The following is a 14,531-nucleotide window of genomic DNA, read 5'->3' as shown; positions in this document are numbered from 1 at the left end:
CTGTCAAAGGCAGCGAGATCTGCAGTAGTCATTTCACTTTCCATGGTTGTTTATCTTGTACCAGATTATGGTGATGCTGGGAAAAGCAGTCATGGATTGAGCAAATCCTAGAAGCACATGACAGATGACAGGGTTGATCCTGAATGGAATGTATGTCCTCTAGAGGGCGCACACGCCGATGGACACACACACACACACACACACATACACACGCACATGTAGGGTAAACATATCCTTATGGGGACTGTTCATTCATTTCAATGGGAAAAATGCTAACGCTAAATATGACAACCTTAACCCCTACCCTGCCCTAACCATAACCATAAGTAACAAAATACAAGAGTTTTTGCATTTTTAGTTTTTTCATAGCAGTCACCGATTTTTATAAAATAGATTTTTTCCTTATGGGGACCGGTTTCCTGGTCCCCAAAAGGGAAAAAAAATGGATATTTATCACGTTATGGGGACATTATGTCCCCATAAGTATAGGTAAACCCGCTCGCACATACACACACACACACACACACACACACACACAATGTACACTTACACACTGGGAGAGAATGAAGCCCATAGACCAGAAGGCTGAGATTATGGTGTTGCCCCTAACCCCCCCCCCCCCCCCCCCGGGATAGGTCATGCTCATATTGTTGTTTTTAATGTTGTTCATAAAATATCACTATTTTAAAATGCTCATTGTACTTTTCTTAGTGTAAAATGTTTTACATGTACTTCAAATAATATAAAAAATACATGTACATTCTATTTAGTTTATTAAGCTTACAGTATACAAACACATATTATTCCCAACAAAAGTCAATGCTGTTGTTTCTTACTAAAAAGGATGGTGTACTTTGTATTATCTGGAAAAAGGTTCACATTATCCTCTTTTTACGTCATTACCTTTGTGGGAAATGCATGTCATCTAAGTTTTATCACAACTTTATTGTCTACCAGAATGAAATATAACAGGAACCTCTGCATTTGTCTGTGTATGATATCATTGAGGGAAAAAGGTTGTACAATTGACAATTGACATGCTAATCAGTGCAACGAAAGCCCATTGTCTTTCAGTGTCAAAAAATAACAATATCCCCCCAAAATACCAGAACTCCTAGTTCTAATGAATAATTGTGGTTCAAATTTTCAGGTTTCTTCTCACTGTCCGGGGAATGTTCCAATGGTTTGAGGCAGGGCAGCAGTATATAATTAAGACAATGACATGAAAATAAACAGATTATAAAGAAAATAATTTTTGGTCATTTGTGAAAATAATAGTCCATTCAACTTATAAAGATAACTATGGTGGAATACTGAGAAATTTAAAACTCTTCAAGATTGTCTCATAACAGACACAGGGCTAGAGCAGAATGGCTTTCTTGTCATTGGTAAAAATCACTGTATCCAAAGAACATACATGCAAACAGGACAGCTCACAATTTTTCAGTAGACTGTGACTTGGGTACATAGATAGCTATGAAGATATGACCCCATATGTGTTCCACGTGTAAAATCAGACTTTCTGGGCAGAGGTGTGTATGTCAGGAGATGTCCAAGGCCCTCCTATGTCTGTCAGAAACTGCCACTGAAAAGAGCGCATAGACTGTCCAATTATTCTGCAAGGTGGGGTCAGTGAAGTTCTTAGTTGACTTCATGAACTTTTGATCTCTGTTCAGAGGTGACTGCCTTCTCAGTCAGAGCTGATCATCTTCCCACCAGCTTGGAAAGGCCAGGTATTCTGTCTGGGGTGATGGGCTGTATTAGGCACTAGCAGGCGATCTCCTCCACTGTTCCCAGCGTGGTCTGCAGTGGGACGCTCACTGTGTGGCTGACAGCTTCCGAGTGGTTCGGCATGGGATCGCAGGTGCCCTGGGCGTGAAAACAAAAACACACTAAAGAAAGGGAATCAGAAGATCAATTTTTCATCAGTAGCATTATGATCTGCTTGGTCTTAAACTCAACCTTAGTTCCCTGCCTTTAGGTCCTGTGTTCTCTTGCTTCAGGTTCCTTGCTCATTTTAGCAGCTATGAATTTGTTGAATCACACCACATGAATGCTATAACTTAAACCACTATCACATATTCTCACTCATTCTCACCAAATCCCTAAAGCTATTTTCACTGTATCCATCCATCCATCCATCCATTTATTTAGTACAAGTTTGGGAGAGGGGTGGGGGCCTAGAGCCCATAAAAGGCAGCTATTTGTTATGTAAATCACTTTTCAAGCATGCCAGAAGAGTGGGCAATATATTAGGATCACATGTATGAATTGGTCTGGATGGTTTCTGTTGTTCTGATAGAGACCCATTTACTGTCATTTTTTCAGGAAGATAATGTTATAATTTTTGTTCTGAAAAGCCATGCATAAAATAGTCAAGGATATGATTTATGTTGCAGGTTCAGATCACATCATCTTCCCTATTTCTATTAAATCAAATATCAATTTAAAATGAAAGAATTTAAGTAAATTTAAATTATTTCCCTTCAATTGAATCAGAGGGCAATAAAAAAGTAATCCAGTGGCTTTAATTCTGTAACATGAAAAGCAATCAAGCTCATCTAATGATTTTTTGTGCAACTTATCAGTGATTGCAAAATTATAATACTGTGCTATGTTTGAAATACAACTGACTTTCCATGTATTTATTTTAATTACCATATCTTCCTCATGATTCTGCTCCTCATCCTCTCGGCTCCAGCAGTCTGAAAGTCTTTCCTTCATCATCTAATATCAGCCAGAACACAGAGTAATAATAATAAATAAAATAACAAAAAAAGTAAATCTCTAAAGCAATAAGGACTGTCTAAATCAGATTTTTTAAATAAAATGATATTAGTTCTTTGCATTCAACTTTTAAACCTAACTTCTTAACTTTACAGTATAGTCTTTAGACACTTTAGACACCCTAAGACAGACCTCATAAGCATAGTCAAACAGCTCCAGAACTGTCAGGATGCTGGCTCCAACAAACAATCCCATCTGACCCCCGATATCACCTGTACATCGATAGGCAATGACAGAAACAGCACAATCTCAAAGCAGAGCTTGTCACATTCTACCATGAGTAAGAGATGGTTATTTTATCATCAAAGAATTCAATGTGGGCAACAAGAACCTACCCAGCAAAGCAGCCACCTCGTAGGCCTTTTTCTGTTCTATGGTCTCATAGTTTATGGCTTCAAAAAAAACATCTAGGACCAAAATGTTTTCCCTAAACATAAAGAAAGCATGTCAGCATGCAAATCATATCTCAATACATTTTGGAGCTTTGAGTCAGTCAAGGCTCTTAAGTGTTGTTCTTTTGCTTTCTTTGACTAGAATCATACGTTTCAAAATACAGTGGTACCTCAGAATTCAAATTAATCCGTTCAGAACTCCGGATCGAATCCTAAAAAGTTCAAGTTGTGATCGAATTTTCCCCATAAGAAATAATGGAAAACCAATTAATTGGTTCCCAGCCCCAAAAAATTACACCTAAATATGTTTTTTTAGCATTTAAACACAAAATGAACCGGATAAAACAAGAGCATATACTGTACTAAACACATCTAAGGACATTTTTCAAAACAGTAATTTGTAAAGTAAGAAAATAAGTGTATCCAAACAATGTGTCCTGCCCCAATCGTCCGCTCCTTCCGTGTGCCACGCCCCCTCGTTAACCCCGTGTGGATTCCCCGTGTGATCAGCTGTTTCTGGTTGTTGTCATTAGCCCTCCGCATTTCATCCGCGTTTCAGTTTGTTTCCCCAGTCCGGTCATTGTATTGTACGTCTGCGTTTTGCCTGCCTTACCTATAAATAAACCCCGTATTCCCCGATACCCTGACGTCTGCGCCTTTGTCTCCGTTCAGTGGATGGATAAACAAAAACTAATCACAAAATCAGGGCAGGTAAGCATACAGACTTCACAAACATCCAACCATCACAATCAACAAACCACTAGCAAACTAAACAGAGGCAGGGACTTAAATACAGAGGGATAACAAGACTAACAAGGGGCAGGTGAGATTAATTAACAAGGGTTGGGAAAACAGGTCACAGGTGAAACTAATTAACTCAAAGGAACTAAACAGGGAAACTAATAACCAACCAAGAAACAGGGAAAAACAGAATGTGACACTGGGAGTAAAAAAAATGATAAAACATAACTAAGGTTCAAAAAAAGAAACCAAAACTGAATACAAACATCACCAGACACAGGAACTAGAAAAACTCATACAAATGAAACACTAGGGAACAAAATACAAAAACAGGGGGGTGATTTGAACATGCAACAGAGGGGATCACAGACAAGGCCGACAGGGATTAGGGGAAAACACAAAGACTGACAACACAAGGGACGGGATGACCAGCAATGCCTGCTGGCCAAACAGGGAAGGGACACAGAGTGGAACAACAGGAGCCGACCCTGATAGAAGTCTATCCTGCGAAGCATATAGCACGATGAAATGGCATTTACTTGAGCAATTTATAGGTGAGGTTGCGTGTCTTTGGACTGTGGATGTAAAGTGAAAAATATACATTGGGAGGATATGGAGCAAATGCAGCACTACTTATTAAGCCAATGTGTTTCCTAGAAGGGAAGACAAGCTATAAAATACAAAAAAAACAAAAAGCAAAATACAAGCAGCGCCTTATTCTTGAGGCTTTCCATTGTTCCTAAGTGAGTCATCTCTAATAATATACACATTATTTCAGAAAACATACGCAATATACTTCTCAGACTTGTTGAACTTCTTCTCAAGGTATCGGGCAGATGTCTTGCTGGGAATCTTGACCATGGAGAGCTCTTTGTTGTAGCGGGTCATGTTGCATGGGGTCCGACAGACGCACCTGTAGTTTTCCTTTTCAAAAAGCGTAGCTAGAGGACAAAGACCAATACTGAGCCATTGTACTGCTAACCAATGGGCAGACTGAAGGGGTTTTCTGCTTTTTGATTATATTTCACTTTGTTTTTATGAATGGGCCTTACATTATTTAAAAGGTTTTAGAAACTGCAGATGCAGAGGCTGTAGACATCTTGCCAAACCAATGGAGATGTACCCTGCATGCTAAATGGGCATCAGATGTATTTTTCTTTTTATTTCATATTATCAGTTTAATATCCCTGCTGAGTTACCTTCCTTTTCTGTTTGCCTGTTCCGTTATGTGATTGAAATAACAGATTTCCATGTTAGTCTTTCGCTTCTCATAAGGCCACAGGAGAGCTGGGAATTTTGTCAGATAATGTACTGAAACAGTCAAGTGTCCTGATTGTGGAGAAAAAGCAGCAACCTCAATTCTGGCAAAAGCACGGAAACCTCTGTTCTTCTTTAATTTCTTTGGAAATTCACCTCTCTGTGCACTTGTACTGACTTTTAAGAGTTTAAGCTCCCAGTCCTTCAAGGACAGCCCAGGCCTACAATAGATCATGATTTACATGGAATAGGGGCATTTCTGTGGCCTTTCGAAAGTATGTTAATTACTGAAGCTGGCAGGTGTAAGGGCTGCTGTTTGTCCTTGGAGGGAGAGTCAGAAGGTTATGAGTAACAGAGTTAATTCATTTTGCCCCCTTTTGCTCTCAGTGTCAATACAGTTGAGTCATCTGTAGTAACCTGGCAACAGCACAGACACCAACAGTAATTCTTTTAATTGACGGTGGCCTTATCTGCCCATCTGTCCATGCCCCACACAATCAAATTTTATTTGAACTTCTTTTGCATCCCTGGATTGGATGCTTTGTTTTTTGAAGGATTTTTTGATGTATTGATCTGCCCTGCATATGTCCCAGAAAAGGCAGAAATAACAGCAGAATTCTGTTTTTGTTAGCTTGTCTGTTTGGTGTTTTCCTATGTTTGGTTCTCTGAGCAGAATAAAAATGCTGCCACATTTCTATTATACACAAATCAAATGAATTTCTTCTATAGTAGTATGTTGCTTTTGACAATCGAGTGAGAGCCATGAGCCTTCAGGTACGATTGTTGAGAATTCCCCCATTTTGCATGTTATGCGATATACGTCTGCTCTGCCCAACCCAAGTCCATACATTGTCATTATGATATTATAAGAACATAAGAACATAAGAAATTTACAAACGAGAGGAGGCCATTCGGCCCATCAAGCTTGTTTGGGGAGAACTTAACTAATAGCTCAGAGTTGTTAAAATCTTATCTAGCTCTGATTTAAAGGAACCCAGGGTTTTAGCTTCCACTACACTAGCAGGAAGACTATTCCATACTCTAACTACACGCTGTGTAAAGAAGTGCTTCCTCAAATTTGTTTTAAAATGTTCTCCCGCTAATTTCCACTTATGGCCACGAGTTCTAGTATTTAGACTAATATTGAAATAGTCATTTGGCTGAACAGCATCCAGACCCGTTAGAATCTTATAGACCTGAATCATATCCCCCCTTAGTCTCCTTTGCTCAAGGCTAAACAGATTCAGTTCCGCTAACCTCTCCTCATAAGACATTTCTCTAAGACCAGGAATCATTCTCGTAGCTCTTCGTTGCACCTTTTCTAAGGCAGCAATGTCCTTCTTGAGGTATGGTGACCAAACCTGCACACAGTATTCTAGGTGGGGTCTTACCAAGGAATTATATAAGTGTAACATCACCTCCCTTGACTTAAACTCCACACATCTAGAGATATAACCCAACATTCTGTTCGCCTTTTTTATTGCTTCCCCACACTGGCGAGAGGGGGACATGGAAGCATCAACATACATACCGAGATCTTTCTCGTAATCAGCTACCTTTATTTCAGTGAAACCCATAAAATATCTGTACTTTATATTTCTGCTCCCTGCATGGATTACCTTGCATTTATCTGTGTTAAATTTCATCTGCCAAGTATCAGCCCATTCGCTAATTAAATCCAGATCCCGTTGAAGCCTCTCTGCTGCTAGATTAGTATCTGCTACCCCGCCCACCTTGGTGTCGTCTGCAAATTTAACCAGTTTACTGTATGTATTTGTGTCAATATCATTAATGTAAATTAGGAACAATAGAGGTCCTAAAATTGAACCCTGCGGTACCCCACTATGAACGGAGGCCCACTGTGACATTGTGCCTCTAATAACTACTCGCTGCTTCCTGTCAGTTAGCCAGTTTTTGATCCAAGTTGCCACAGTTCCTAAAATCCCTGCAGCTTTAAGCTTTAGCAAGAGACGTTTGTGGGGGACAACATCAAAGGCCTTCTGGAAATCTAAGTAAATCACATCATAGGCCTTTTTGTGATCAATTTCACTTGTAGCTTCCTCAAAGAACTCAAGTAGATTCGTTAAGCAGGATCTACCTCTCCTAAATCCATGTTGGCTATCCTTTATGATGTTATTTGCATCTAGGTAATCTACCATTTTCACTTGAATTATAGCTTCCATTATTTTTCCAGTAATGCTAGTTAAACTGATTGGCCTATAGTTTGCTGGATTACTTCTATCCCCTTTTTTGAATATGGGTGTTATATTAGCATGCTTCCAATCTGATGGTACCACACCCGCAGATAACGATTTCTGGAATATTAAAGTTAAAGGTTGGCTAATAATATCCCTCATCTCTTTTAAGACTATAGGTAAGATGCCATCAGGCCCCTGCGATTTATTTATTTTGAGTTTAGCTAGGCTTAGTATCACATCAACCTCAGTTATACATATATTGGTCATAGACGATGCTGTATTCGTATTAATTGGTGGTAAGTTACTTGTGTTCTCTATTGTGAACACCCTTGAAAAATAATCATTAAACTCATTTACCATATCAATTTCATTATCAATTATAAGTCCCTTACTATCCTGCAAATTAGTAATTTCAGCTTTTAGTGCTCTCTTGGAGTTAAACTTTGGAAGAAACCTTTACTGTCATGCTTAGCCTCCAATGCAATTTTTCTTTCTACATCCCTCTTGGATAGCCTAATGTCATTTATGATCAGCTTTGCTGCATGCTCCTTACACAGCTGCATACTCTTACAGCTTCTTCACTACATATTGTTACAGTAACTTCTATTCAGGTTTCAGCAAGAATTGTCCTCCAAAACTACCACCTGCTGTTTTAAAATGAGATTTAATCTCACTAACCTCTTTAAAAAGAGATTTAATCTCACTAAACACAACATGCTGAATGTGACATATGGCATTTAGGTTTTATAAATATGAATACAAAAATGTACTAACCTAAACTACTTAACTGGTCACTAATTAATGATTCATGATGTACAGTAGTGTGCAAAATCTTAAGCAGTGAGAAAAAATGTTTAAATTTTCCTTGTGTAGGTGAGTGATCATCTTAGCCATTTCAAAACCTCTCTGAAAGTTACCACAGTGTTTGCAGTAAGCATTCAATGTACTGTCATATCCTGCCCATCATGTGTCTGTTTGGTCCTCCCATTTCCTCCTCCTGTTCAGCCACACTTATTACTCATTATGGCCTCATTAGTCAATGTATAAAGTACCAGCTTGTCTTGTGCTCCCCAGTCCAGTCATTGTCATCCTCCATACTGTGACTAGTGTCTCCCCTGTCCGTTGCCGTGATCCTGATCCCCTTCCATTCTAGCCCTGATGTCCCTTCTGTTTGACCCCTCAAGGTCTTTTAGTTTTGGTTCCTTGATTTCTGTTTATTTGAGAATAAACCTCTCACAATCCCACCTATGGCTGTGTCTGGATCCTTCATCCACCGTGTTGTACACCGACAAAAACAAAGGAGTTGGTAGTGGACCTGAGGAGGACCAAAGTGCCAGTGACCCCGGTTAACATACAGGGCATCAGTGTGGACAGGGTGGAGGAGTACAAATACCTGGGAGTGTACTTGGACAAAAAACTGGACTGGTCTAAACATGTGGACAATGTTTACAGGAAGGGCCAGAGCCGTCTCTATTTTCTGAGACGGCTAAAGTCCTTCAACATCTGCTGGACGATGCTGCGGATGTTCTACAAGTCTGTGGTGGTCAGTGCCATCATGTATGCTGTTGTCTGCTGCTACAGGTTTTATTTTTATCGGTTATTTATTATTTTTATTTATTTATTTTTATTCTAATTACTTTATTTTTCTATAGTTCTATCTAAAATCTCTTCTATAACAGGTACAAAACTTTTCTAAATCTTTATTTTCATCAGGAGTTTGTTTTTGCAATGCAAGAGAATTTCCCCACAGGGATTAATAAAGTAATTCTGATTCTGATGTACCCGTTTGACTTGACCACTACCACTCCTTATTGGGCTAATACCTCATTGAGTTGTTTAACAAATTAAGCTAATTCATTAAATGAACTGGTGATGAAATGTAACAAATACATAATTCCGCAGGTTGAGGAGTTTGGTTAAACCGATGAGATGTTTTCATGCCCACATTGCTTCTGTGGTACGTAGTGAAAACTGAGGATGCACAAAAAGGTTGTACAAAAAGGTCTGGCTTAAAAATATCTAGTTATTTTGGGAAGTCCCTCCCCAGAATCTCTACCTCAGAGGACCCGACAGCCCCTACATTAACTGCCGTGTGCCTCACTAACACCTAGATGAGGGGTTTCCACCCCAGCTAAATGTGTCAAAGACTGAGCTTTTGCCTTCCTTGCCAACCCAACAATTCCATGACATCACTGTACAGTTTGGATCATTAATGCTGTCTCCATGAAGCTCTGTCAGGATTTTCTGGGTAATGGTCCTGACCACATAGCAGCTATTCCCCAGTTATACTCAGCATAACATTAAGAAAATCAAACCTTATTCATCAGAATGTGCAGCTCAGTTCATCCTAGCCCAGGCAGCTGTCACCTCTTGCATAAGCTACTGCAATATTTTACTGACTAGGCTGCCAGCTTGTGCCGTTAAGCCCCTGAAGATGATTCAAAATGTGGAATCTTCAATCAGCTAAAACACCTTCATGTTGCACACATTCAGGCCTTTTTCATTGGCTCCCTATAGGAGCCAGTCAAATTCTTGATGTTGACTTTCATAGCCGTTAATAGAGTGGCAGTGACCTCCATGGAGCTGCTCATCAAGGCCTATATTGTCCATTGTTTGGAGAAAAGTTTCAGCTATAAGAGACTTGTGTATTTTGTCAGGTCATGGACTGAAACAAGTACAGTGGTACCTCAGAACTCGAAATTAATCTGTTCAGAACTCCGGATCGAATCCTAAAAAGTTAAAGTTCTGATCGAATTTTCCCCATAAGAAATAATGGAAAACCAATTAATTGGTTCCCGGCCCCAAAAAATTACACCGAAATATGTTTTTCTTAGCATTTAAACACAAAATGAAACGGATAAAACAAGAAGAGCATATACTGTACTAAACACATCTAAGCACATTTATCAAAACAGTAATTTGGAAAGTAAGAAAATAAATGTATCCAAACAATGTGTACAGTTAAAAAAAAAACCCAATGTGTCCTGCCCCGATCGTCTGCTCCTTCCGTGAGCGACGCGCCCTCGTTAACCCTGTGTGGAATCCCCGTGTGATCAGCTGTTTCTGATTGTTGTCATTAGTCCTCTGAATTTAGCAGTTTGTTTCCCCAGTCTGGTCATTGTATTGTCCGTCTGCGTTTTGCCTTCCTTACCTGTAATTAAATCCCGTATTCCCCGATACCCTGACGTCTGTGCCTTTGTCTCCATTCCGTCCCTCTGGGCATGACAATATTATTATAATTAAATGTATTAATGGATTATTGTTAATATTAAAATTATTATTAAGAAATCTTTATTTTTAATCACTGTTACTGCCTATCATTGTCTAAATATATTTTTACTGTCTAAATATATGTATTCAGCTAGTGTAAACATGCACGATGCTATCACAGCGAATGCGAGGCTGAGACTGAAGTGTTACCCTTTGTTTCCGCTGAGAGACGTGCTGTGTGACTCATTTCCCCGCCCGTACAAGCTAGGTCAGCGTTCACGGTTTGACTTCTGAGATTCAGATCGAGTTCTAGGTAATATTTTTTCGAACTGATTTGTTCGACTTTTAAGAGATTCAAGTTCTAATGAGTTTGAGAACTGAGGTACCACTGTATTATATTTTCTGACTGCGGACGGAAAAGCAGGGAACTCATGTCTGACATAAACACAAAAACTTTCTTTGAAGATTCACCTTTCCTTGTGCCCCTGTACAGACTAATAGAACTTGACATTCACACTCCGTCAAGGACAGTCCAAGCTACACGATTTCATGAAAATGCATTAATTACCAAGACTGACAGATCTACATTTTATCTCATCCACCTCGGTCAGCAAGCCAATACTCCCTCCTGACCCTCCACCATGTAAAAATAATCTCACCTGCAGAGTCCATCACAGCCTTTACTAAATACCTCAAGACCCATATTTTTTTAAAACACCTCAACCTGCCCTAGCCAACCACTGAGTCGCTCCTTGGTCATTAACTCTCCCTTGGTTATAGTCTCTTGATAACACTGGATGCTCTTGTATTGCACACTTGCCCTACAGAAAACGAGCCCTCGTGGTGTTTTTGACTTGAATAGCTCTTCTGTTACTGTAGGTTCTTACAATGTCTTATAATGAATTTCTTTTCTAAGCTAACTTGTACCTGTACAGCTGTTTGCTTTTAAGCTATTCTCTGTTCATTGCTTGGGAGAAAAGCATCTGCTAAATAAATAAATGTAAATATCAATGTCTGTGAGGAACAGATTCATGCATAGTACCAAAAGATGCTGAATGATTTGTGATTATGAATGAAAGGGAAACAGAAAGCATTGGGCCATGCTTCCATAGAGCTAAACTTGTTAGTACTTTTTAGAAGACTGCTGTATGTGAGTCCTGGTCATGGCTGTGGTAGCTACTGTTTTGTATGCACCTTTTTTGTAGCTTCATGTGAATGGTTACAGTATCTGCTATAAATTTAATGTTTCTAGTGCTGGCCCGGGGAATTGGAGGGAATAACCCTTAATAACCATACTCTACGTCTTTGAATGGTGGTTGATGTAGGACTTTTTTGGTTTGTGACAGGGCTTATTTTCTTCTGCACTTATAAGAACATAAGAGCATAAGAAATTTACAAACGAGAGGAGGCCATTCGGCCCATCAAGCTCGTTTGGGGAGAACTTAACTAATAGCTCAGAGTTGTTAAAATCTTATCTAGCTCTGATTTAAAGGAACCCATGGTTTTAGCTTCCACTACACTAGCAGGAAGACTATTCCATACTGTAACTACACGCTGTGTAAAGAAGTGCTTCCTCAAATTTGTTTTAAAATGTTCTCCCGCTAATTTCCACTTATGGCCACGAATTCTAGTATTTAGACTAATATTGAAATAGTAATTTGGCTGAACAGCATCCAGACCCGTTAGAATCTTATACACCTGAATCATATCCCCCCTTAGTCTCCTTTGCTCAAGGCTAAACAGATTCAGTTCCGCTAACCTCTCCTCATAAGACATTCCTCTAAGACCAGGAATCATTCTCGTAGCTCTTCGTTGCACCTTTTCTAAAGCAGCAATGTCCTTCTTGAGGTATGGTGACCAAACCTGCACACAGTATTCTAGGTGGGGTCTTACCAAGGAATTATACAAGTGTAACATCACCTCCCTTGACTTAAACTCCACACACCTAGAGATATAACCCAACATTCTATTGGCCTTTTTTATTGCTTCCCCACACTGGCGAGAGTGGGACATGGAAGCATCAACATACATACCTAGATCTTTCTCGTAATCAGCTACCTTTATTTCAGTGGAACCCATAAAATATCTGTACTTTATATTTCTGCTCCCTGCATGGATTACCTTACATTTATCTGTGTTAAATTTCATCTGCCAAGTATCAGCCCATTCGCTAATTAAATCCAGATCCCTTTGAAGCCTCTCTGCTGCTAGATCAGTATCTGCTACACCGCCCACCTTGGTATCGTCTGCAAATTTAACCAATTTACTGTATGTATTTGTGTCAATATCATTAATGTAAATTAGGAACAATAGTGGTCCTAAAATTTAACCCTGCGGTACCCCACTATGAACGGAGGCACATTGTGCCTCTAATAACTACTCGCTGCTTCCTGTCAGTTAGCCAGTTTTTGATCCAAACTGCCACAGTTCCTAAAATCCCTGCAGCTTTAAGCTTTAGCAAGAGCCGTTTGTGGGGGACAACATCAAAGGCCTTCTGGAAATCTAAGTAAATCACATCATAGGCCTTTTTGTGATCAATTTCACTTGTAGCTTCCTCAAAGAACTCAAGTAGATTCGTTAAGCAGGATCTACCTCTCCTAAATCCATGTTGGCTATCCTTTATAATGTTATTTGCATCTAGGTAATCTACCATTTTCACTTGAATTATAGCTTCCATTATTTTTCCAGTAATGCTAGTTAAACTGATTGGCCTATAGTTTGCTGGATTACTTCTATCCCCTTTTTTGAATATGGGTGTTATATTAGCATGCTTCCAATCTGATGGTACCACACCCGCAGATAACGATTTCTGGAATATTAAAGTTAAAGGTTGGCTAATAATATCCCTCATCTCTTTTAAAACTATAGGTAAGATGCCATCAGGCCCCTGCAATTTATTTATTTTGAGTTTAGCTAGGCTTAGTATCACATCAACCTCAGTTATACATATATTGGTCATAGACGATGCTGTATTCGTATTAATTGGTGGTAAGTTACTTGTGTTCTCCATTATGAACACCCTTGAAAAATAATCATTAAATTCATTTACTATATCAATTTCATTATCAAGTCCCTTACAATCCTGCAAATTAGTGATTTCAGCTTTTAGTGCTCTCCTGGAGTTAAAATATTGGAAGAAACCTTTACTGTCATGCTTAGCCTCCAATGCAATTTTTCTTTCTACATCCCTCTTGGATAGCCTAATGTCATTTTTTAACTCTGCCTGTAGACTTAGATACTCCTGCTTAATTTTGAAATCATTAGTTATTTTCCAATTGTGGAACAGAGCCCTTTTCCTCCTGACTTTATTCTTAATTTCCTTAGTAAACCACCTTGGTTGTCGTTTCCTAGATTTAGTTTTATGTTTTTTTTCTTCCTCTCTTCCTGTCACTACTGCTCTGGGGCAAAAATGGATCATGCCCCCCCCTTCAAAATTCACACCTAGTGCCTGCGTACACCAATTGCAGGAGTTGCAGATGATGATTTTTAAGTAGTCTGCAAATATCATACCCATCATGCACTGCAGTAATTAGCAAATTCCACAACCATACTTTTTTCATTAAATACATACCTCAACAGCATAGTTTGACTACAAAACATTACGAAGTATTACATTTCAAGATTTTTTTAATACTGCACCAATTATGTTCTTTTTTGTGTGTTGACTTGGACCATAATGAGATTGTATACATAAAAACGAGAGATATAAAAACAGCATGTCACAACTCCATGTAATATCCTGGACATCAGTGCCTTAATCCACAGAAATGTGTTGCATACATGTGAGGTTTGCAGTCAGAAAGAGGCCTTTAAGATCTCTGGGGCAGCCACCTACCAGTCTGCCCTTGCTACTGCCTTTTCAGGCACCTGCAGTTGAAGACACAACTGTAGGCTGTTTCTTTCTCACACTTTTTGAACTTTGTTATTTGAACTTGTGCTTTGGCAG

The 14,531-nt window shown here is 39.2% G+C and overlaps 1 protein-coding gene across 3 annotated transcripts in view; it reads right to left on the bottom strand.

Moving 5' to 3' along the window:
- Positions 1-756: 756 nt before the first annotated feature.
- Positions 757-14,531, bottom strand: part of LOC111834523 (acid-sensing ion channel 2-like) — a 426,530-nt gene continuing 412,755 nt past the window's right edge. For 2 of the 3 annotated variants that reach the window (XM_072712731.1, XM_023793904.2), the window contains 5 exons: positions 4,708-4,861; positions 3,123-3,214; positions 2,920-2,999; positions 2,659-2,727; positions 757-1,869 (listed from right to left, as the gene is read on the bottom strand). In XM_072712731.1, coding sequence (XP_072568832.1) covers positions 1,768-1,869; positions 2,659-2,727; positions 2,920-2,999; positions 3,123-3,214; positions 4,708-4,861 — 497 coding nt within the window. In that variant the 3' untranslated portion in view covers positions 757-1,767. The remainder of the gene's footprint in view (positions 1,870-2,658; positions 2,728-2,919; positions 3,000-3,122; positions 3,215-4,707; positions 4,862-14,531) is intronic. The other variant, XM_023793907.2, reaches the window with a different exon arrangement.

The sequence above is a fragment of the Paramormyrops kingsleyae genome, chromosome 5 (genome assembly GCF_048594095.1).
Source record: "Paramormyrops kingsleyae isolate MSU_618 chromosome 5, PKINGS_0.4, whole genome shotgun sequence".
NCBI classification, from domain to species: Eukaryota; Metazoa; Chordata; class Actinopteri; order Osteoglossiformes; family Mormyridae; genus Paramormyrops; species Paramormyrops kingsleyae.
This window is presented reverse-complemented; position numbering and strand designations above follow the sequence as displayed.